The sequence below is a fragment of the Amphibalanus amphitrite genome, unplaced genomic scaffold, assembly GCF_019059575.1.
Source record: "Amphibalanus amphitrite isolate SeventyFive unplaced genomic scaffold, NRLGWU_Aamphi_draft 000439F_arrow, whole genome shotgun sequence".
Classification (NCBI taxonomy): domain Eukaryota; kingdom Metazoa; phylum Arthropoda; class Thecostraca; order Balanomorpha; family Balanidae; genus Amphibalanus; species Amphibalanus amphitrite.
Genome location: NW_024881933.1, coordinates 130032 through 152645, shown reverse-complemented (window position 1 = coordinate 152645; position 22614 = coordinate 130032). Strand labels below are relative to the sequence as shown.

General features: G+C 48.2%; 1 protein-coding gene across 1 annotated transcript; it reads right to left on the bottom strand.

Annotated features, from left to right (window-relative positions):
- Nucleotides 1-548: 548 nt before the first annotated feature.
- Nucleotides 549-15547, bottom strand: LOC122391487. Its single transcript, XM_043385439.1, has 9 exons — nucleotides 15416-15547; nucleotides 12513-12720; nucleotides 6750-6927; nucleotides 4865-4949; nucleotides 3384-3447; nucleotides 3008-3121; nucleotides 2610-2768; nucleotides 1409-1590; nucleotides 549-1160 (listed from the first exon to the last, which is right to left on the bottom strand). The coding sequence occupies exons 2-8, from the start codon at nucleotides 12714-12716 to the stop codon at nucleotides 1447-1449; spliced, it is 948 nt and encodes a 315-aa protein (XP_043241374.1). The 5' UTR covers nucleotides 12717-12720; nucleotides 15416-15547; the 3' UTR covers nucleotides 549-1160; nucleotides 1409-1446.
- Between the last annotated feature and the right edge of the window lie 7067 nt (nucleotides 15548-22614).

Below are 22614 nucleotides of genomic sequence, written 5' to 3'. Positions count from 1 at the left end.
CTACGTATCTTTATTTGTTCAACCCGACAACGGTCAGTGAAATGGCTGTCTGAATTGAAGATCAATGATATGAAGAAAGGGCCCAAGATTCAAAATTTTCCTGCATTCTAGTTCATTGTGTTCATTAAAATGTTTTATTTTGAAGACAACAATCAATATGTCTTTATAAAACAGTGCTCATTGTTATACTCTTATAAATATCAGAGATTGCACTCATTAATGTCAATTATCATAGAATATTTTCCTCTAAAGCCTAAAAAGTGTTCCAATGCCACAGATTTTTCCTCATTCTGATTGATTTCGGATTTGCTACACTCACTTAGAAACACATTGTGCTCAATGCGTAGTCCTCAGCTGTCTCGGCGTTTATCGCGTATTGAGAGCATCAAGCTCAACTAAAAGTGTCCATTTTGACCTAACCTGTGAAAAACGCATATGTGCAAACAGTATTCCCGCGCCTCGCGACAGCGCCTTTAAGCTTATGCGACTCCATCCTCTGAGCGATTTGACCGGTCCCTGACTAAGTCCGTCCTCGTGCTTACAAATATAATAAACGAAACGTCCTTTTATTAAAAAGCGACAACAACAATAACTTACATCTCTCAAACGACAGTGACTAGAAATAAATTAAACCATCTACACAAAGGATGCTACACGAATGGCGGGAGATTGAAATAATTTAGCAGGAACATTCAGTCACACACAGACAGGCTGCTTTAAATAATAACGATACTCATAGTTCATGTCAAGTTTTAAATTAGCGTAGTTGACTACCAGTAGGCTTCATCCGGAAGACGTCACTATGTACGAAGCAGAGTCATGTTTTGGCTAAAAATAATTCAATAAACACGCACGTCTCCACAATACAACGCCGACAACGTCTTGACACGCACGTCACATCAACAATGTGAAACAATATCAAACAAACAACCACGTTTGGTGTCGGACATTCAAACACAAAACACTTCAGCTCTATAGAGTAACAGTAAAGTGCCTGCACTTTGTCCGTTTGCTAGCAGGCAGCAAAGTGCCTGCACTTTGCTATACGATCTGCTGAGCTTGCAAAGCTGAACTGACGGTTTTGAACTGAGAACCGAATTAACGCATCCGAGCTTATACGAGCCGGAGTGAAGTCAACCATCACATGTTGGCAGACCATTCTGAAAAGAGGAGAGAGAAACGTCAGTGGACCATCATTACATACCGGCTAGCTAGAAATAAATCATATCTATTATTACAAAAGTTAGAGCAAGTACAATAGTTAGAGCTACTTGCTCTAACAATAGTTAGAGCAAGTAGATATTTGTCTATAAAAACATGGATATAATATAGTTAAGTCGTTATAGTTGTGTCGTTATAGTTGTATCGTTTACCAGCAGTGCAGCTCATGACGGGCACGTCCCCTTACCTTTGGTATATGCTGCACACGCGTAGTGCTCGTGTGGCTCAGATGTAGAGGAAATTATCGTAGTCAGAGCAGGGAGCCAGTGAAAGTGAGAGCGACCGGAGACCCTTGGCCTTCCGCTCCTCTGCTGCGGCCGTCTCAATGTTGGGCCGGAGCATCCCTCGGTTTCGACTCCATTGCAGGAACTGACGGAAGACACGGGACAAGATGGTTAGGTTACGCTGTGCTATCACCGACACTCAGCCAGCGAAGGACACAGTGGACACCAGCAATGCTGGGTGGCCTCTGGTAACACAGCAGCACACCACAGACATGGGATGACATTGATTCACGTGACCAAAGCAACAGCGCACGAGCAGCAGGGTGGAAGTGCGATAATGCTTCTATACATAACGTCACAGTCATCGTTTGTAATGGGCCGATTTGGTCCGGTCGATTTTGGCCGCACGGGAACAAAGCTCTCCATGAATCATTGCCGGCACCCTCCGCTGTGCTCGAGGCTCAGAGACAATTGGACCTGGGGTGGGCGCGGTGGGCGCTACCCCCCCCCCCCCCCAATGGTACTCCACCCTAACAGTCGGCTTTGTGAGCCCATGGTGGAGCATTGTCACCCCGCGTCCACCTGCTTCCGTTGGAAATAAAAAGGAAATCTGAGATGAAATATTGTTTTGAAAGGGTCTCGGCTTCCTGCTTGCATTTTTTCGAATCCAAAAGTGGAATCAAGTAGGTTATGCTTTTCACTCAAGAAACAGGTTTGAGTTTCCTGGCAATGTGGGTAAACCACGGGTAAACACACCAGATGCTGACCTATCTAATCGTTTGCGCTGTCTTTTCCGTTGGGTTCACCCCAGCGTAACTTCCTTCCGTCATTTCTATATAATCCATTCGGACTAATCATACCACCAACTGTATCACTTCACTGTGATGAAATCCTATGACGTCATTTGACAGTAAACAAAGCTCGCCGCCCTTTAGGCGGGCCGCGGGTGGGACTCCACGGGGGAGCGAGTCAGCATGGGTGGGATTAGAGCCGGTGGAACCGCCCCCAACGCTGATGTCAGCTGATTAGCTGGTGATGTCAGCTGATTAAAAATTACATAACCCACCCACCTTGAATGAAGTATCGCGACAGCGAAAATAGAATATGCATCACTTTAAACTAGACAATCAATTACGCTTATGCTAAATGAAACCCAACACTCACCGATCTCCTGAGCGGGAAGTCTCGTCCTGATCGCGGCGTGCCCGGCGGCCGCTTCATCAGCACGAAGCTGTACTCGGCTGGAGATGACCACTCCTGCTGGATGGCCAGCGGACGGTCGTCGGCGTGCAGCTTGCGCTCGAAACTCGTCGTGTGACACACCTGCAGAAACGGGAAGGTATTCAAACATTGGAGAGATAACAGTCAAGGTTAACGAGGGTAAAAAGAGTGGCCCAGCAGTTATCTACTAATTGTCTAGTCTCGAGTTGACCCTCATTTGCACAGGAAATTTGCAATGTCCCTGCAAAGTGCAAACCTTCCGCAAGGTATACCATTCAGTGAAGTAAACGAATAGACCTGGCCTTTCGTCTATCCCCATACCACCCTGATGTGGACCGTACCTCGTATATGCTGAAGTGATTGACGTTCTCGTTTGAGTTGTAGCAGTTGAGGACCAGCTGGATGACCTGATCCACAGTGGTGCGCTCAGAGATCAGCAGGCTCTTGTACTTCGACTGAAATGACAACAGGGGCATTGTTAGGACTAGGAGGAAACGTGCATTGCGCATGACCTTTGCTGAATGCAATGTCATAACAATTCATTTTCCATTTAATGCTGCGATGATTAATAATGCTGCGACGTCTGTGATTGCTGCGACGATACGCTACACAAATCAGCGGCCCACGGGGTTCGCTCAACGCAGCTCTCATCGTTCGATATACCAAAGCAGCTGCTCTATTTAACCATGATAATCAAAATGTAGATTCGGTACATACCCCCGCCATGAGGACACTGTCGAACACCTTGACCAGGCCACCGCGCCTCATCCGTACCGTAAACCTGTAACACGAGACGGACGGAAAGTTAGTGATTTGCAATTTATAGGAAACTGGGAGACATAGTTTTAACAGCCAATCGTTTGTCAGGTGGTGGTGGCGACCGGAAATTTACATACATATGTGTGGTTATGGGAAACTGTGAACTAGCGATACCTACTGTGCGACCATTTATGTATGTAAATATTTTGTGCTATAGCTTACAGTCCTGGGAATGTCTTGTTCATATCAATTGCACGTAAGGTATCCCACGAATGATGTTTCTTTTTCAATATGTGCGCTTGCAATTAAATTATTGCTGGATAATTTTTTGTTGTAAATGTTACAAATATGTCATTATCAAAGTAAAGCGATGCTGAACGTAATCTTGGTCGAAAAAGATGTTATTGAAAGAGTGAAACACAATAGACTGTAACTAAAACGGCTGACTTTCTCACCATAACAGATTAAACGAGATAAAATAACCTCTGATCACCAACCATTCAGCCTATCTGCGTGATCCATTTACCTATAAACACACTGTGCGCCCGCGCTTTCAGCTCTCTTCTCTCCGACACCGGTCGACCCTTCATCTGGGGCTCATTTCGATGATGGATCACATAAACCATTAGCCGCGGCAGCTGGTCGGCCAGGCGTCACACTTCACGTGCTCTACCTCTACGAACGACTGCGAACGGCAGAGACCGACAGACGCGTTTACAAGTGGGACGGCCTGTCATAACGAAACGAGCAGTCGTCGGGGACGGGACAATATAGATAGAGGACGGTGGTCCACATACCGGTCACTGGACAGTGGACAGAAGCGGGACATGTGGCATGAGGTGGACTGTGGTAGGGAGGGGGATAATAGCACGTGCTGTGTTGAAAGTGGACGGTAGTGAGTGAATGTCACACGCTGGGAAACTGAGCGGTAAAAATATAAAAACTTCGACTAAAAATTAGAACGGAGTACAAGTTTAATGCAGAAGTCAACAGCGAAAATACTGTCCACGTTCAAAAGGTCGCACAAGCCATGGTCAGCAAACAGCAAACGTGACCAGTGTCCACCACATCAATCGCCACCGCCTGAGGACTAGTGTCACGTGACGCATCTCGTGACGCCCGAACGTGACGATTCGTGGGAGCGTTTCCGTGCCGTGACTGCGCGAGGCGGTGCACGGGCCGGCCGCACGAGCGAACCGTTACTCCGACTACTGGCGAGTGTCTGTCTCGACGCGCTCACGCCTCGCCGGAAGGGCGGCCAGCGACCACTCGTCAGTGCACGACCCGTGAGAAGTGGTGCGGGCCGCCTGCGGACTCCCGGAACTTCTCGGAGAGCGGCGGAACCGTGTGAACTGGACTAGGACGGTGGTGAGGAGCAGAACGGTTGGACAACAACGGGTTACACAGCTCGAGCTGCCTTCATTCTGTGGTATACTCACTTAGAGTCGGCTCTCGGGTAGCAGGCCTGCAGCTGAGCGGGACACGAGTCGTCGTCCAGAACCAGGATGGTCCGCACGGCGGCACCTGGCGACAGACGGCACGAGACAGACGTCATTCGGGTGGTCCAGTTCCCAGCAGGTGGCGGTCGGACGGTAGTGTGCTCCACAATCAGCGCACTGTCACGAGAGCGGGTCACGGGCGGGCGGGGCGATTACCGGACAGAAGTAGGACCGCACGCGGTGGAAGTGGTCCACTGGTTCAGTGTGGCAGTCCGCCAGCCGAGCATTGTCCAGTGGCTATTGTCTAAATTCCGCGACGACTGAGCTCAGCTGGCCCCACGAGCTGACCCGTCGTGACCCCTGATCGGTTTGATACCGGCATTTTCACTGTAAACGATGTCATCAATGACATTGAGGCGGTGTTGGGGGATATGGGTGACTTTTCTAGGACGCTAAGTGTCATCCACCCACCACACACGCGCCCCAGGCAACGATGTCGCGCACGCGTGGCACCCAAATCGCGGCGCGCTTGTCCCGCCGAAGATTGCGACAGGTGGGAATTAGCGAACGCGCCACAATGGCATTCGGCACGCACACTCGCAGTCTAATGGGCGCGATGCCACGCTCAGATGCACAGTTGCACAATGCATAATTACATAACTAATGTCAGGTACTCACGGGCAGAGGCGGCCCATCATTGACATGCACTATTGCAAGCGAACAATGGCTCTATATTCACCACATAAAAACTACTGTCGCAGACGAAAAGATAATCGTCGGCGACTTCCCGGACTTCATGGGTGTAATTTGGTCGTTTCTTCCCTATCGGAGGTAAACATCAATCGCCGAGCCGCGCTGTGTTGTCCGACCAGCCGGCCTCCCCCGCGACCAGGACAGTTCTTTCTCCGTGTCCATCAAGGCTATTTGTGTCGCTCGCCTTGAACCCGCAGCCGCACCACGCGCGGAACTTATTTTGGTCCATCAACGCTGCATCAAACTACACTGAAGCGCGCTGGTCGATACAGTAAAACGTCTGACGGCTCCAATAGAACGCATTGACAGTCCATTCCAATAGCTGCGATTGGGCCGGCGAGGACAGCCTGCGAGGACAGCGAGGACACCAAGCGAGGACAGCGAGGACAACCAGCGGGACACGCATTGAGTGCAGAAACGTGTGACCTTGTTATTCGAACCGGGAGCCTGGGTGGTGTATGAAGAGACTGAATGTCGTATGAGATGCTCTCAGCAGTCCGTCGTAGTCGTGTCCGTCTCGATAAACACTTCCTTGAATGTCCCTCTCAGGCCCCGCTTCTGTCCCACGCAGAATGTCAATGATGTGACGGCAGAGAGTGAAGGTGCGTTTGAAAGGTCGACCCTGAGGGTCAAGAACTGAAGCCGATGAATAAATACCTACTCGGGATAAATGTGTATATTGGTTTAATTGTGTAGTTGTACATTGAACGAACGTGATAAATCCAATCCTCGGTAAAGTAGGTACACTGCGTGCTAATTTAAGGTATGCTAGATGGAAGAAAAGAAAATAACACAAACAATTGTCTAAAATAGATGAATAACTCGCTCCTCTTTAGGAATGGAATTAGAGACCAAAGTGGATCAGAAACTGACAAATGGCATAAACATTACCGGAAGAAAGCCAGCAACACACCTCTGTCCACAGGTTGCGTGCGGAGGTGAATCATAAACCTGAGGTGAAGACACATGCGGCCCGCGCGGCACACTTGTGGCCGATGCGGCGGCGGTTGTGGCGCAGGAGGAAGCGATGCCAAAGGTGACTCACCCGCAGTGGGACCCGATGCGACCGCCCCACACCCGCGGAAGTGAAGGCGACGACCTGTGGTCTCCAGCGCTCCGGTGCTCGACTGACCTGTGCTCCTGGTGGCGACCTCCATGGTGAGGAAGAAGAGGTTCGGGTCGCGGTGCTTCATCCGGTACTTGTTGAGCAGCTGGTCCACCAGGTCTCGGCAGGTGGTTGTGTACTTGACGCTCATCGTCTTGTACTCGAGGTCGGGGCGCAGACAGCGCGTGTACACCTTTACCGTCGTCTGTAAGAAGGGGAAGGCAGCCTAATTAATTTGAAAAAAACAAACACGTTTCACCATAGTCATTCTTTGAAAATTTTAACGAAGACGATAAATATGTGGATAGTTTATTAGGTAAGGAAGCGCCTAAAAAGGACACGTTTAGCACATCCCGTTCACATCCTCGTGCTGGGTGCACCTGACCACGCGGCACGCATTACCGTCATGGCCACGTGGTTCTCACCGAGCTGCCCCTATAAGGAGAACCCTGTCCATACTACGAACGAGCCCTTTCCTATCCGGTACCTCCCACACACGTTCGGCGAACCCACTTAACCCCAGCGGGACGACCGAGGAAGCCGATGCTCCCCGTAGACACGCGCTCTTGACCGCTCCAGCCGGGTAGATGAAACGGTCTTTTGATGGACAAGATCGGCTAGATGAGAGGCGTCATGAAGCCACAACCTGTCTGTCCTGACCGCACACACGGTGCCCGGCGAACGGACGCTCGTTAGGGAGTTTAACACCTCGTAAAAACGTCAGATGAGAGCCGCTCCGGTCGGCGAGGAATGCCTCTGAGTGGCCACGGCATGTGCCGTTCCTTCAGAGAACTGCTCCAGCCAGCAGAAGGAGTATGAGCAGCAATGACGGAAATGGAGGGTCGTGAAGAAACTGCCCGACCAGACGATATGCAGGTTTATCTGACTTAAATGTATGTAAGAAATGTAGCCACGCAAAAACAAATATGAAATATAGGGGAGACCCGGGAGGTATGGGCCCCCTGGAGGTATGGGCCATCGCAATTTTGAAGAAGTGTTGCGTATTTTTACACATTTGACCGCGTAAACTGGTAGCAGCCATTCCGTTATACAACCCACGTGATTTTCAAAATCTTCCTCAGTCTTCTTTGGCAATGAGCGGCGATAAAGCGTTTTTGCCCTCTTCCAGTAAAATACTGTACATACAGAAAATTCGTGATAAATTTGAACCAGGCTCGTTTTATGATGTCAGACCAATGCTAACATAAAGTTTAAAGCATGCAACTTAAGACTGGATAGACAATTTGAAGCTTTCTTGCAAAATTATGAGCTGAGATGCTATGCAAATTTTGACGTCCTAACCGGGAGGTTCGAGCCACCCACCCCCGTTGAGCCTAATTCAATAAAAAGATGCTTTCATTGAGTGTCATCTTCAAGAAGTTTTATTTTTGTCGCGCAAGGTTGAAAATTTAACTTCAAATTTCATTCGAACAGAAAAAAATATTATTTTTTATTTCATGGTGCATGATTGAGTTTACCAAAATACATATATGCCCAAGAGACCTCCATGAAGTAAGCTGTTGGCCGCTTATGCGGTTCCTGGGCTCTAAGAGAGATCAATGTAGATACCAGTTACGAGTATTTTCTCATTGTCGAGAAAATAATATGAAACATGGCATCGGCCCATACCTCCCGGGCCATGGCCCATACCTCCCGGTGTATTTTTATGGATCGAAAAAGCACATTATTTATTGAAAGTTATCTCAAGGCAAAATAGTTGGTCCCAGATGCCTAATATCAGGCACACTTTGCAGGCGAAAGGCAATTTCACGTGCACAGAGTGAAAAACCGGGCTAGCCACTGCCCACTGGAAGAAAATTGCCTTTCCACAAAACCGGCCCATACCTCCCGGGTCTCCCCTAGCTGATGGCAGCAATGGCCGAACAGAAATAGATGTAGTCGTTTCTAAGAAAACTTACTTTAGCACTCTGTACTTGTATGTGTTACAGGGAGTATGCGATTTCAGTTAGTTTGCAACGACCCTAGGGTGGTTGTAACCTCCCTGAACGATCAGTTTGTTTGCAACGACCCTAGGGACGTTACAAAATAACTGCTCGTTCCGGGACGTTGTAACGAAACTAGGGTCGTTGCAACCTCCCTAGTTAGTATGCAACGAACCTAGGGTTGTTACAAAATAACTAGGGAGTTTAAGAATTCATCGAGTCTCGTTTCACAGGAGGGCCGTCAACAATCTTGTCCAATGAAAATCTTGTTCAATCTTTCGTATATCGTTGTAAATCTTGTTCAATCTAGTTGATTTAAAAAGAAGAGGAGAAAAAAATTTGAATATTCAGCTCAGGAGTATTTCACGACGGCCATCAAGGCATCAAGTACACATTTTGTGCAGATTTGTTCAAATTAGCTGGGCATTCGCCAGGAAGCCCTTCGTAAAAACGGCTATTATCCGCTCGTTTCCAGTCTTTTTGTGATTGTAAACGTTCAAACATGTGAAATGATGGTGGTCCCGTGCATTATGGTGGGTGTCAAGGTCACGTTAAGGTCAGGTCAGGGTCATTGACCTTTGATGGCCTTAGTTCACTTCTTCTGGGTTCATATATTTCTAGGCTAGTTTTTGGAGCTGATTTCGAATGTAGCACCCATTTGAACATTTACGAAGTAATTTTGGCGCCTTCGTACCATGTCACGAGGCTGTCAGTGGTGGTTGACACATACTATGGACAGCTAGCAAGACGCCTACTGGTTGACCTGACCTGACCTGACCCGACCTGGCCTAAAAGCATCAATACATCATCGGTGATCAAAGCTAACATGAAATTCGTGATTAGCGCCCCGAAAAATCTCGTAACAACCTAACTCTCCAAAGTTTTAACAGGTCCCGATTTTCCCGACTTGTGCGTCACTGACCTGACCCCAATAACCTAGCCCCGCCCTGCATGCGTTTGCAATTGGTAATTTATTGAAAACCATCGATGGTACATTGTTCGTCAAACACATACTTTGCTATCTGAGGTCACTGATACCAGGTCAGGTCACAGCGAGGTCAGGTCACCGGGGTCACAATATGAAAGTGTCGTGTGATACATGTTTTATGGTCCATTTTACATGACAAATGCGATTAAATGGGTTAGGCAGCCTTTGGGGCCAGCCTAGGTCACGTTTTAGTGAAGGTCAGGTCAGGTCAGGTCAAATTAGGCCAAATTTCAAAGTTGATATTTTTGCATTAAATGGGCATCGATTCGATGCAGCTCGTCACGGGGAGTCTAATGGTTGTCTTTGTTTTGCTCTACGACGTCTAGAATTACCAAAAATTGAGTTTGAAAATTTGACGTCATCATTTTTGAACAGTTTTTTCGCTATAACTTGGCCAAAAAACGAGGTATCGATCTGAAATTTGGTATGTAGATAGAAGACGGTAGGTGCTATCACATATATTCCGTTTTTTTCGAAACTCAAAAAAAACTTTTTGGATTTTTTGGCTAATATATCCAAAAAATACTTTTTTGATTTTTGGGGGTCAAAACTAAAAAATTCAAAAATCCGAGATAGCAGTTTTGTAGCCCTTTCAATTCTACACCTTTTATGTCTTGATCATTTTTCTGTATCTTCAAAGCTGTAGGCCTGACAGGTCTTCTCGCGAAGGTCTTTTTTCGGTCGAAAATGACAGAACATGACGTCATTCTGACGTTATTTGTGGCCAACCTATCATAGCCTCTGGAAAAATTTTGATCACAATGTGTAGAATTGATGCCCGGAGGGGTCCTGAAAGTTTGGTGGCGATATCTCCAGCCGTTTATGAGATATTGACGGAAAAGAACAGGGGGGGGGGGCGTTTCGGCCCCCCTTACGGGGCGCGGGAACCCATCATGATGCATGGGACAACCATCAGGTCACATGTTGGCACGTTTTTATGTAATCACAATAGAAGTCTTGAAACGCAATTTTAAGTGCGCTAACATAAACGGCAAATCATTTCGGTCTGCCATGGTCTCAGAAATCAGATCAAAGGTCAAAGATCATTGGTTTCAGGATCATGAACTGTATAGAGAATGTGTACCCAGTAACGTAGATAAGTTCGAGAACACTCAAAGTTGCGTCACGATCGGCCGCTTTTAGCGCGAGATAATCGCGAAAAAACGATGGGTTTTATCGGACCCGCACCCCTATAAGTGTGAGGGATAACCCGCACACGGATAGCGACGGATATCCATCACACCTACCCCAGTAACTATATTTTCTACATGTAAGCATATGCTAGCGATATAATGCAGCCAAAATTATCACAGTTACGTGTTTTGTCCCGGGCACCACATATACTCCTGAGCTGAATGTTCAATTTTTGTTCTCCTTTTCTTTTAAAATGAACTAGACTGAATAAGATTTTCATTGGACAAGATTGTTGACGGCCCTCCCGTGAAACGAGACTCGATGAATTCTTAAACTCCCTAGTTATTTTGTAACAGCCCTAGGTTCGTTGCATACTAACTAGGGAGGTTGCAACGACCCTAGTTTCGTTACAACGTCCCGGAACGAGCAGTTATTTTGTAACGTCCCTAGGGTCGTTGCAAACAAACTGATCGTTCAGGGAGGTTACAACCACCCTAGGGTCGTTGCAAACTAACTGAAATCGCATACTCCCTGTAACATATGCATGGCTCAATTGGCTCAGTCACAAGATATCCGCTGTCGGATCTCGTATTTGACTTTCTGAGCATTATCAAAACGGACGTATTCATGCCAAACCGTTGGATGGACTGACATCTGCATCACGACAATGCACGCTGCTGAGGGCTCCACATTGAGTTGTCATCGCTTTAGGTCGACTTCGTGCCACCGACATCATTGTAAACCCGTACTACCGAGCTGTTTTGGAATGCAGGCCACTTTTCACTTTACCGATGTCGTTAGCGATTATAGCATATATTGGAACGGGCAGATCACCTTGTCACGTTTTCAATAGAGAGAACCGGTTAGAGCCACATACCAAAATATTTAACGGTCTCTTTCTCACCGTAAACATAGCAGGCTTGTGAACAAAATGGCGTAAACAAGCTGCCCTAGGTATGCAAGGAATATTTTGTCCTCACCAAGACATTACGAGAATGATATAAACACGCTATTTTTTTTTTTTGGGGGGGGGGGGTATTTCCAGCAAAACATTTCTCCCACACACTTCGCAAGGGGGTATTATGACCAGAAGAAACAATGTTGATATTGACATGCATTCTGAAGTGCCAAATCATGTTTATTCAAACATTATCTCGTGGTTGTTATAAACATCACGTCATCGTCCAGCATCTGAGGCAATTAATTTTCAAAAAACGGCCCTCCGTTACAACTATAACAAGCCCAAACTTAATTTCCATCAAGGTCGTGTAGCCATTGTGGGCGTCGGTGTGAAATTCGCTTCGTCACCGATATTGAATCAGAAGTGGACCGATAACAGCGGGAAGGTGATGTCCTGTCGGCGAGGGCACGGGCAGCTAGTGGTGAGACACGGTGAGTAATTAACATTGTCGCACGCCCACCCTGAATTAATTAATATCCAGCCGAGAGGACACCGAGGTCTCCCCCCACCAACACACACGATGCATCTAGCATTATATGATAAAGATGCAAATCCAGATAATTGCAAAAGTGTGACTGACAGAAAAATCAAAGGTGTTGTGCATTTTTCATGCGTGTACAAGTAAATGTAGCTTATTTCATGTAAGTGAATGTGACAGTTTTACGATAAGTGTTTGCGATGCCTATCAACAACGACTATCTCAGTGATGGATGAGAAGTAACTTGTTCCTCTAATTGGATTGAATTGATAAGATCGGAACTCACCGTGGGTGGTGCGGCGGGCACGCTGGCGCTGCCCGTGCTGCTCTGCGTCTCGTTCAGAGACGTGTACGAAGACGAGCGAGACGACAGCGCCGGCTCATGCAGCGAGCAGAAGCTCATGTTGGAGTTGATGCTGAGCGTGTCAGCCTTCTGACCGCCGGGCCGCAGCAGCGACGAGCTAGAGCGCACCTGCACGTGCTTCAGCATCTTCCTGTGGGAAAAACGAGAGACCTAGATTAAACGCCATGAAATAATTAACGATCCCATCTTACCTATACCACAAATGGCCATCTAGCAATACTTGCCGACATTCCATCCTTATTGAAATACAAATTACATCCCCTTTACCTCAACAGGGCACCCTCATTTCTTTGACCGATTACCGGTTTAACTGAATGGCTCCAACTCTCCCAGTGCGGTTCGGTTTCAGGAGCTGAGCGGATCAAAACAGGGGTGCGCCGGCCGGCCCGGCGGACTCGGCATGGGAACCTTCCGCCCGGCGCAGCCCGCCGGAAGCAGTCAGCTGTTTTCGGCGGCGTCCGCCCGCCGGTGGTGAGTGGAGCGTGCCTCCCCCGCCGGAAGGACGGCCTCTGTGCCGTGTGATGGTACTGAGTCCGGCACAGACTGGGGTGCAGGGTACTCTGGATCTAGGAAAAATGATTACAGGCTGCATGGAGTGGGCTCGGTGGAAAAACGGGCACAGATTGGGGCGTGGAGTGGACTGGACCCGGGAGAATGGTTCTTGACTTGGATGATGGGTGGACTGAACCCAAAGGGATTTGGGAATGGGGTCATAGGCTGGTCTAGGGTGTACTGGACGCAGGGTAAACGGTCACATGTTGAGGCGTGGAGTAGAACAGACTCAGAGAACAGCAACAGATTGGTATGGACTATCTGGTAGCCGGTGCTTATGAAGCTCGAATTTCGTTGGCTCGATTTGTGATGTCTCATGCGAAACAATGTCTCTGGCTTGTTGGAGGAATGCATGCGGGATAATATGTGGAGAGCTTCAAAACTGAGCAGGCGAAATTAACGCTGTGATGCCATAACTGAGAATTGTGTCAGACGCAGATTTAGATATACAATTCCAGGTCAACAATATATCGATGGAGATCATTCCAAAGCATTACTTGGTAGCCAATCCAGGTGTTCTTATCACTGGATTGCAATGGGCAGCACCCAGCGAATGTCACGACCCGACAGGGGCGCTGGTCCAAAACTGTGAAAGAAATACGGCACAGGCACGATTTGCCATTGACAAATCCTGAGACCCGTGGGACAGAGTCATTCAAAGTTTACTACGCTCATTCATTGATCAGGCCATAAGGAAAGCTGTACAATCTGCAAGATAGTCATCATTGCAAAACTAAACAAAAACGCAGTTTTTCATCATACAATTTCAGCAATATGCTAGTCAATACTCTATGGCAAACAAAGGCAATCGATAACATCATAGCAGCAGGCCGGACCACTGAGGCCAGTCTCTGTGGATCTTCAGTTGCCAATCCTGGCCTCAGTGTGCCCTAACCCTGACGGGTGGTGCCGCTGAACAGTGCGTCCGTCTAGCCTTGGAGATCACATCACCAAAACGCACCCAGCTGCGCATTGTTCAGGCACAGACAATGCTATCTCAGCAACAATGCAGACATCGCCCGCGTATTCAAGTCGCCGGCTCAAATTAGCAATGTGGGCTCTGGGTAGTTATATCAAGGTATTCGATTACGAGCAGCATTGTTCATGGAGAGGGTTAAGATCTGGCGTCAGGCAGCTACGGCTACTGCCACAGTTACCACATTGCGCTGACCTTGAAAACATATGATATGGGGTCAGATATAATGTTATGCATTGTATACAGTGAACAATATTGTGCTCATGGCCATCTTAGTGCTTCGGATATGTATCTTCACTGCTAGCTATTTTCAAAAAGGCATTTGCATCCTCAGATGAGCACAACAAGAAAAGAAATGCTTGCAACCAGTGTCTGATTCATATGAAACAAACAAAATCGTGACATAAGCAATGTGAAAAATGTTTTAAATAATCATTCCGCTAAAAACAGAATAACTAGTTGTTATCCATTGCCACTTCAAGCCTTCTCATTTACGACAGAGGACTCGAAAGCAACTAATCGGTTCCTATACGCACCCTTACAACAGAAAGCTCTACGACACTGCTTGCGCAATTCCCCAAAAATCACCTGCAATTACTTCATGGAACTATTTTGAACGTGAATAATGACGACGCAGTTTCACCGGAAATGTTTTCAGCCGGTGGCGTCGCGGCGCCTCGCTCCGGGCGGCGGCGCTGGTGCTAGCGTCCGCCCGCGCGCTGCGGTCGCCGGTGCTAGCTTCCGCTGCTCCAGTTGAAGTCTCCATTGTTTCTCCGGCGACGCATGCCGTTCGCTGGCCTCAGATCTCCGCGGGGCTGCATTACAGTTTTAAAGGCCCGACCGGCGACAGGACAGGTTGCGTGGTGCTCTGATGAGACCGCACTATTTAGCGACAGGTAATTAGCCGGCATTGTCTTGTTCTAGAGTGTCTCGAGTCCTGTTCTGCGTGTTGGAATGCTGTCCACTGTCGTAGTAACATTGCTTAGATGATGTGTTTGTCAGGCGGAAGTTAAGAGCATCGTGCTACGATATTGTGTAACGTTGAAGTTATTTGGAAGAGAACCGTGCTTCGCCACAAGGGCAAACGGCATCCTTCTCCGTCAATGTCACATTTCACACATTTGGAGAGAGCAAGGAACATAACCCCAATAGCCAATCACATACTATTATTCCTAGTCGCTTTTTCAGCTGCTATAAGATTAAATGTTTGAATTGCATTGCATAGTGGAATGCTTAGGACAGTTTCCAGCACACCAGGCCGCATGCAATACAAATAAATATAACACTCATTTCTCACCTGTGAATAGAAAACCAAAGCTGTCAATGCTCTACCGATCCGAAGCCCCGTCACACTTCACGCCTCCATCCCGACCCAGCAGCGCAGGCCTCACCACCGCTCACAAACCCCGGTCACCAACTGAAGAGGCACACCGCGAGGCTGCGTACTCCACCCGACGTCACCGGGTGACGTCACACCGGCGGCGACCAATCAGAGCCGCGCCGCCGCGCCGGCCAGAAATTGCTCCGGGAATGTGATTAGAGCGGGCGGTAGCTGACAGCGGCAGCTGCGAACTGACCGGCGCCCGGCGGCACGGTCTCGAGGGCAGTGGGCAGCGGGCGGTGATTGGGGCAGAATGCAGCGACCCAATCAGCTTATGTAGGAAGATAAATAATGAGATACCAAGGTACAAATTTATGGTGGTTTTTAGGTAAAGTTCAGTTCAATTCATTCAGGGGTGGATTATTGTGCCGAGTATGGGTAGCACGAGCTTTCCCAATTCCACGCCGGCTTGGCCGCAACAGACGGCGGAGGTCAAGGTCACCGCTAGGGCAGCGACGGATTTGCTACGCCCGTGCAACCCCAACTCGGCACATTTGTCCAATGTCCACCCCTGATATCATTTTCGGTGAGAAGTTGTCCCATTTTTTCAGTCTCCTTTTTGTCTAATGAACGACCGTTTGTCCCGCAAGTTCATCTTTGGTCAAGAAGAGGAACCCTTTTAATGACACAATCGATGGTGCACATTTTCATCGTCACCAGTTCGTGTAGCCGTAGTGCTGCTTCCGTATATTATCATACGGGCGCCCGGGGTCACGTCTGCATCCTTGAACCCGCCCAATGAACCCCCATTAATCCTCCACTGTCCGTGCGCACCAGTGCAGCCGTCGCCCTTCAGTGTCCCGACACAATAGACTATCGACACTGGCAGTAGCACTGGTGGGCGCCAGCGCCTAATCCAATCAGTTTATCGCTTTATTCGTCCTATTCAGCGGCGTCTGCTGGCTGTAAACCGTTGGCCGGCGTGGGGCGGCGGCGCGCGGTGGCGTGGGCCGCTCGTCCGCCCCCGCCCCGCCCCTTCCTGTGCCGGGCACCTGTCGCTCCGAGGCTGGACCAGGGGCTGGTCAGAGCCTGGTCCGGGGATGGTCCGGGACTGGTCCGGGACTGGATCAAGAGGAATTGGCGGCTATTTGTTGGTCCAGGGCCGGGTGAAGACAACATTATGTCCAGTCCATTCCGTCCGGTCCGGTCCGGTCCCATGGGGATACGACCGGACCCAGTCCAAAGTCATGACCGGGTCCAGTCCGGTGGTGTCTAGGACTTCACCCCTGTGCCGGTCTGTAATCGGAGTCCAGGCTGGCCCGCCGCCTGGTCAAGGGCGCGGTAGGGTCACAGACTCTATGATGATGATGCAGGATGGATGCACCTGCTGTTGGCTCCGGGTGACGCTGCCGGGTACAGAGCGATGAGTGGAAGAGAGAGAGAGAGAGAGAGAGAGAGAGAGAGAGAGAGAGAGGGAGAGGGAGGGAGGAGTAATGCAGGTGTTATGGGCTGCATGCTGTGTGATGCAACAGGTGGCTGATATCGAGTGTCAGTGGACTGTATCAAATGACGCACCCACCCCTTGTCTGTGAGTAATTATCCTTCCTGTGGAAAGTTGCCATAGCCATAGGCGGATGCATTCTGACTGAACATCCTGCATGGAAAAGATTGTTGATACGCCCATGGAAAATTGAGGTGACAACAGCATAATTATTTTGTAATATTGAAACATTGTAAACTTTCCTTAGACGAAGTGTTGGGGGCCAAACTTTTTTATTTTCTATGCCTAAAAACAGTGCATGCAGTGTTCTGATGAAATTGGTGCTGATCTGCTGTCACGATATCACTGGATTGATGATAATCACACACGATAAACACACCCACATCAGCATCTGCCAGTGTCCTACTGACCCTGGGGCAAACTGCGCAGTGCCACATCCCTGACCTCCCATTTACCCTGTGGCTGCGTAGTGCGCAGCAGCCATGACACTCCCTGTCCCAGGCCACAAGCCGACCCCGCCTGGACCGTGGTCCGTCGTGGTCCGCCGGACCGCCGGACAGCTGGGGTGGAGCAATCGACTTCCACCCCGCACCGTCACTGTCATAAAACTCAGTCCCCCAGCGGAAGTGTCCCGCCCTCGTCCCTCCCCTGGCCGGCCCGGGCCAGATTTGAGGCGCGCGCCGGCCGCAGGAAGCACCTGCCCCCGTCGGCCGCACGCGCCGACCCCCGGACAGTCCAGAGCGCTCCGGGTCCCGCCGGATGGCCCGTGTACGGCGGAGCGGGCATGGTTAGATGGTGAGTGAGGATGGGGAGGGGAAGGCTAGAAGTGATGGGGGAAAGCCTCATGGTGGAAAGGTGGACAGCAGACTGTCGGGTGCATCGCAAGAAATACGATGAAGTAGGTATGTCTCGTACTGTTTTCTGTTCCCTTATTTAGATCGGATTACCAATGGACGTAAAAAAAAAAAAAATATTATAACAAAATCATGACGCATAGATCGTTACGAATCATAGCATCAGCATTCCGTATGGGCAGATGAGAAGCGGATCAGCTGTTCTGTTTCGTAAATAGCACCGAACACTAAGAAAAGTTCCTAGCTCAAATGTCTATCTCAAATGGGAAGACCAGAAAAAAATGATAAGACGGCGCTGCGGCGGACGGTTCAAGTGCACACCATCTCATTTGAAGAACAGGAAGCATTCCCAGCGTAACTGGAGTATTGCATTCAGTTAAAGTAGACCAGCGATCTCCGCTCAATTGCACACAAATATGTCTATGAACCATGCGCAGCGATAAAGATTAACCGACCGTGAAACCTAACACCTGCCATTGCACCAGCCTTGCAACAGCCCAGCTGCCGGAAGGACATGGCAGTCGTTGCAGTTTACTAACGACTTCCCATGGTGGCGGGGGTGTGAATGTAGGGGCGACTGAGCTGTTCCACGTGAGCATAGATCATGCCATGCAATAGATCGTGCTGCAGTTTTATCTGCAATACCAGTGAACACGGTTTTGTAATAAGGCGTGGTTATCGATTGCGATAAATTCGGTTGAAGGCTGGTGGCTCACACGGTTTTGACTCATGGGTATCCGCGATTTGCTTGGGAGGGCTAAAACGGTCCTTGGCCCTTCCCATCTAACTTCTGTCAAGATGATCGTAATGACATTTAAAAATGGCAAATAAACGCTAGCGAGAGGCAAGAACGTTATAAAACATCTTTGAAAAATCGTTGAAGATAGCGAGGTTTTTCTTTTTTTAGATAAGCACATGTTTTCAGTTTTTAGACCCATCAATACCTATTGTTACGTTTTATCTGGCGTTCATAAGTTTTACTGCTTCCATGGTGGATGCTTTTTTGTCATTGTACCTAAACCTGCACAGAGTAGAGCTGAGAAGCAGCAAAGTATGTATTAGTGATGTCAATCGGTTACCGAAAATTTCTGTTACCGAAAAGATATGGTGACCGATTCGGTAATCGGTCGGTCAGGCCCCCCCCAAAATCGGACACTTTCGGTCACCCTGCCAGTGAAACCATTTTTAAAAAGAGAAAGTATTCCATTTTTGCCTAGTTAAAATGAAATTTATTGGGATGTTAATGATAAAGAGTTGCAAAATTTCCCCCAAAAGCTACAAGAGATGCCACATTTTTGCAACTTCAGTACCCATCCCACCCAGCAGGCAGCAGGCACCCATTGTGCAACCAAAACTACAAGCAAGCTGATTTTGACTCAGTTGGCCCCACAAGTACACGCAATTTTGAAACTCAATTCCAGTCTAACTGTTAAAGGGACCCTCCCACCTTCAAAAAAGTTTATGAATTGGCATGAAAATGATGTCGCTCGGTTCAGAAAGAGCGAAAACGAATATCTACCAAATTTCACCGAAAAATATTCACCGGTTTTCAAGATATTAGACTTTTACTTTTGTTTACTTTTTGGGATCTCCGCTGTTTCTAGCGACTTTATTTTAGAAGTGCGGCGTTTGCGGCAGTTGTTGCGCGCAAATAGCATATACCACCGCGTGCTACAAAACGTTTTAGTCAAACATTTAAAAATCGTTAGATATTTGCGCTGACGTCACACATTCAGAGGGGTATTCCTAAGCATTAGCCCCTCTCAATCAAAATGCTGCAATTTTGAAATTCAATATTTCCGATTTAAGGCATTTCTCGATGTTGTGAGTGCCGAAACCGGTAATTGTGAGCCAGGGACCCCATTTTGGCTATCTCAACTCAAATCTAATGTTAAGGTGGGAGGGTCCCTTTAAAATATCACCTGCAATCAAAGAAGTATTGCCTACAAAAATCATCATACAGTCATCAAAAATGCCAGGACAAAAAGAACTTGAATTACTGAAATGTGTTTCTGAAGAATGGACAGTTAGCACTTGGCACTTAGCAGTGATCACATTTACATTTCACAGGTGTTCTACTATTCCACATTCTCCTTAAATATTGCAGGTACCAACCAAATGTTTGAAATCTCACAACATAAAAACATAGGAATCTGGATAAAAACTACAGAGAGCCATGTCCACTTTCTGGAATCTTCCACATCATCTCCAAACACAAGGTTATTAACCCTCGCACCGACGGGGGGGCGGATATCCACCCCCCTGAGGTTTTTCGCGAATAGCGGGAAAACCGTGGCGCGTAGCGCCGCGAAATTTGGTATGACTATAACCTCATCAATTTTACACATGGTGTGCAAGTTTGAACCTCCTACCTTTTAAGGTCAGGTCACCAGGTCACTTTGAATGACCCAACCTCAAGTCACTTTTTTGCAACTTTGTCACCGTGCCAGAGCTACAGTAGATGTCGGAGGCCTTTGAAAGTCGCAGGATATTATTAGGCCATTAGTAGCTACAATTTGTATATCTCGGAATTTTGATATCGGTGACCTAAGGTCAGGTCCATTTCGCGACCTCCCCATTATAAGTCAATGGGGGTAAAATCAACTCCCTGTTTTTACCACTAAAACGGGTCGAAATGGCCCCATATACCATACATGACTTCATATACGATCAACCTTCACTACCTTGAGGTCTGTTTTGCTGTTGGGCAGCTGTGAGGTCATGTGACGTCATCAAAGGTCACCAAAGGTTTTTGGCCAATAACCCCGTACAGGAACAAGATACAGACGCGTGGATGGTCTCATTGTGTTCAGCTCATCAAGACGCATCGAATGATATACATGATGACCTCGAGGTCACGTGACCTGAGGTCAACCTTTGACCTTGACCTTTCGAGGTCAACATATATATCATTCGATGCGGATTGACGAGAGGATCACGATGATGCCCTTAGTTTGTTCCTATCTTGACTAATTCGAAAGTTATTCGAGAAAAACTCTCTCCATATCTAGCGCCGCCATTTTGACTTTTTCGACCCCTGTGACGTCATCTTTGACCTGACCTGAAAATGACCTTATTACAAATTGTAGATCTTGGCCGTGCGTATCCGATGCCGTTTACCGTTTGTCGCTATCTTGCTTCGTTCTCGAGATCTCAGGGGGGCGGTCATCCGCCCCCCCCCCCCCCCGTCGGTGCGAAGTTGGCGCAGACCCCCGTCGGTGCGCGGGTTAAGGATTTCGAAGCAGATGCGCCATAACAGAGACTTTAAAGAAGCTGATTAAGTTGCTGCAAAAAAGGTTTTGGATTGTTACATGCTGCATCGTGAATGATTTCATTGATGTAGGTAAATGATCCAACACGATATTGAATTCTAATAAAATCAAGATTGTGAGTGTAATTCACTACAAAAAAAAATCCCTTCAAGGATTCAACCAAAAGAGCATATAAATAAATATTACGTCATCGTCTTACATCCTTTAGTTAGGGAAGAGAGGATCTTAAAAGTCAATCCTTGTTTTTTTCTATTATTTTGCGCCACTTTGGATTAATTTTGTCTGCATATTGTGTTTTCTTGTAAAGATAAGACAAAGTGCCAGTTTAATGAATTTTCATTTCATTTTTTGGACGAAATTCAGGCTCAGAGCTACCTAATACCTGCCTTTTCAGATGGATTTTCAGTGTCAAATTCTTCGTAGAGTATCTCAGACCACATCTCAAGACTCAAGGCACTGGCGGTCGCAGCCGCTAGCAAAAGGGGGGGGGGGGCAAACTCACACTCGCGGGACATAACATTTATCCGTCACCGGAGGGTGATCGGCTCATTTTTTACGCCCGCGAGGCGCCGCGCAGTTGGCCATACTTATGCTTCATTCATTCGTTCTTGCGTGGAATCTTAAGCTCAATTTAAGGCAAAATCACCAGTACCTACCATTTCTCGTCCCACGGTGTTTCCACCGGTCGGGCCACTGCACCATGGCGACGGATCGGTGTAGCATATACTGGAAGGTCGGGCACGCGGATTCATGACCTTACCTTACCAGTATAAAACAATTCGGAAAAGTACAGATACCTACCTCTTGCTTTGAACAAGCATGTGAAACCCAGAGAGCATTTTCAGACTATGACATTTACCCATATACGAGTAGTTGTGTGGCGGCGGGAGAGAGAAGCTAGGTACACCGACCTCTGGTGACCAAAGGTTCCTGGCTTTCAAAATTGGCATCTGAGGGCCGCGCGCGACTCCTGTGGGCTTCGCAACGGCTCTATTGGGGCTCACTCAAATGCCTAGTTCTCATGCTAAGAAGACTGGCCCTGAGCCCTGAGGACTTCATCAGTCTCTGCCAGCCCCAGGACCCACAACGGCTCATGGGGTCCTGACGTCGAAATATGAGGGAATCTACGCGGGACCATCAGGACGTAAAGTGATCTCGATCAGGACCAACGTAAGGCTGTGCAGGAGTCTGCGTAAGCCCTCTGAGCTTCAGAAGCCCATGCATATGTATGTTTTCACTTAGAGGCCAGTTTAAGGCCCTCAGAGACCAGTACAGGGCCTGTTAAGTTTGCATAATGAATTAATATTTTTCATGTAACTTTAAAGTGTATCTTAGTTTGCTTTTGGTTTGTAACTTGTGTTAACGGCTGGGCCCCGGTTATCGCTCCTGCGCGCCGCCCGGCCGCCGCGGCGGGCCGCCGCATTGCGGTACAGCCTAACTTGTCAGGGCGCCGCCGATTGCCGCGGCCCTGCGTGTGCTGATTGGTCGGCGGCTGACCACGTGTGGTGAGGCGATGTCGGGTCGTGTCGTGCCGGCGGAGGGCAGTCG

Excerpts from the sequence above, each read along its gene's own strand:
- LOC122391487 (XM_043385439.1), bottom strand. The coding sequence starts at position 12,716 with ATGCTGAAGCACGTGCAGGTGCGCTCTAGCTCGTCGCTGCTGCGGCCC. Across the intron at positions 4,950-6,749 it reads GGTCGCCACCAGGAGCACAG|GTGCCGCCGTGCGGACCATC; the intron begins GTCAGTCGAGCA and ends GTCTGTCGCCAG. Across the intron at positions 1,591-2,609 it reads ACTTCCCGCTCAGGAGATCG|TTCCTGCAATGGAGTCGAAA; the intron begins GTGAGTGTTGGG and ends GTCTTCCGTCAG.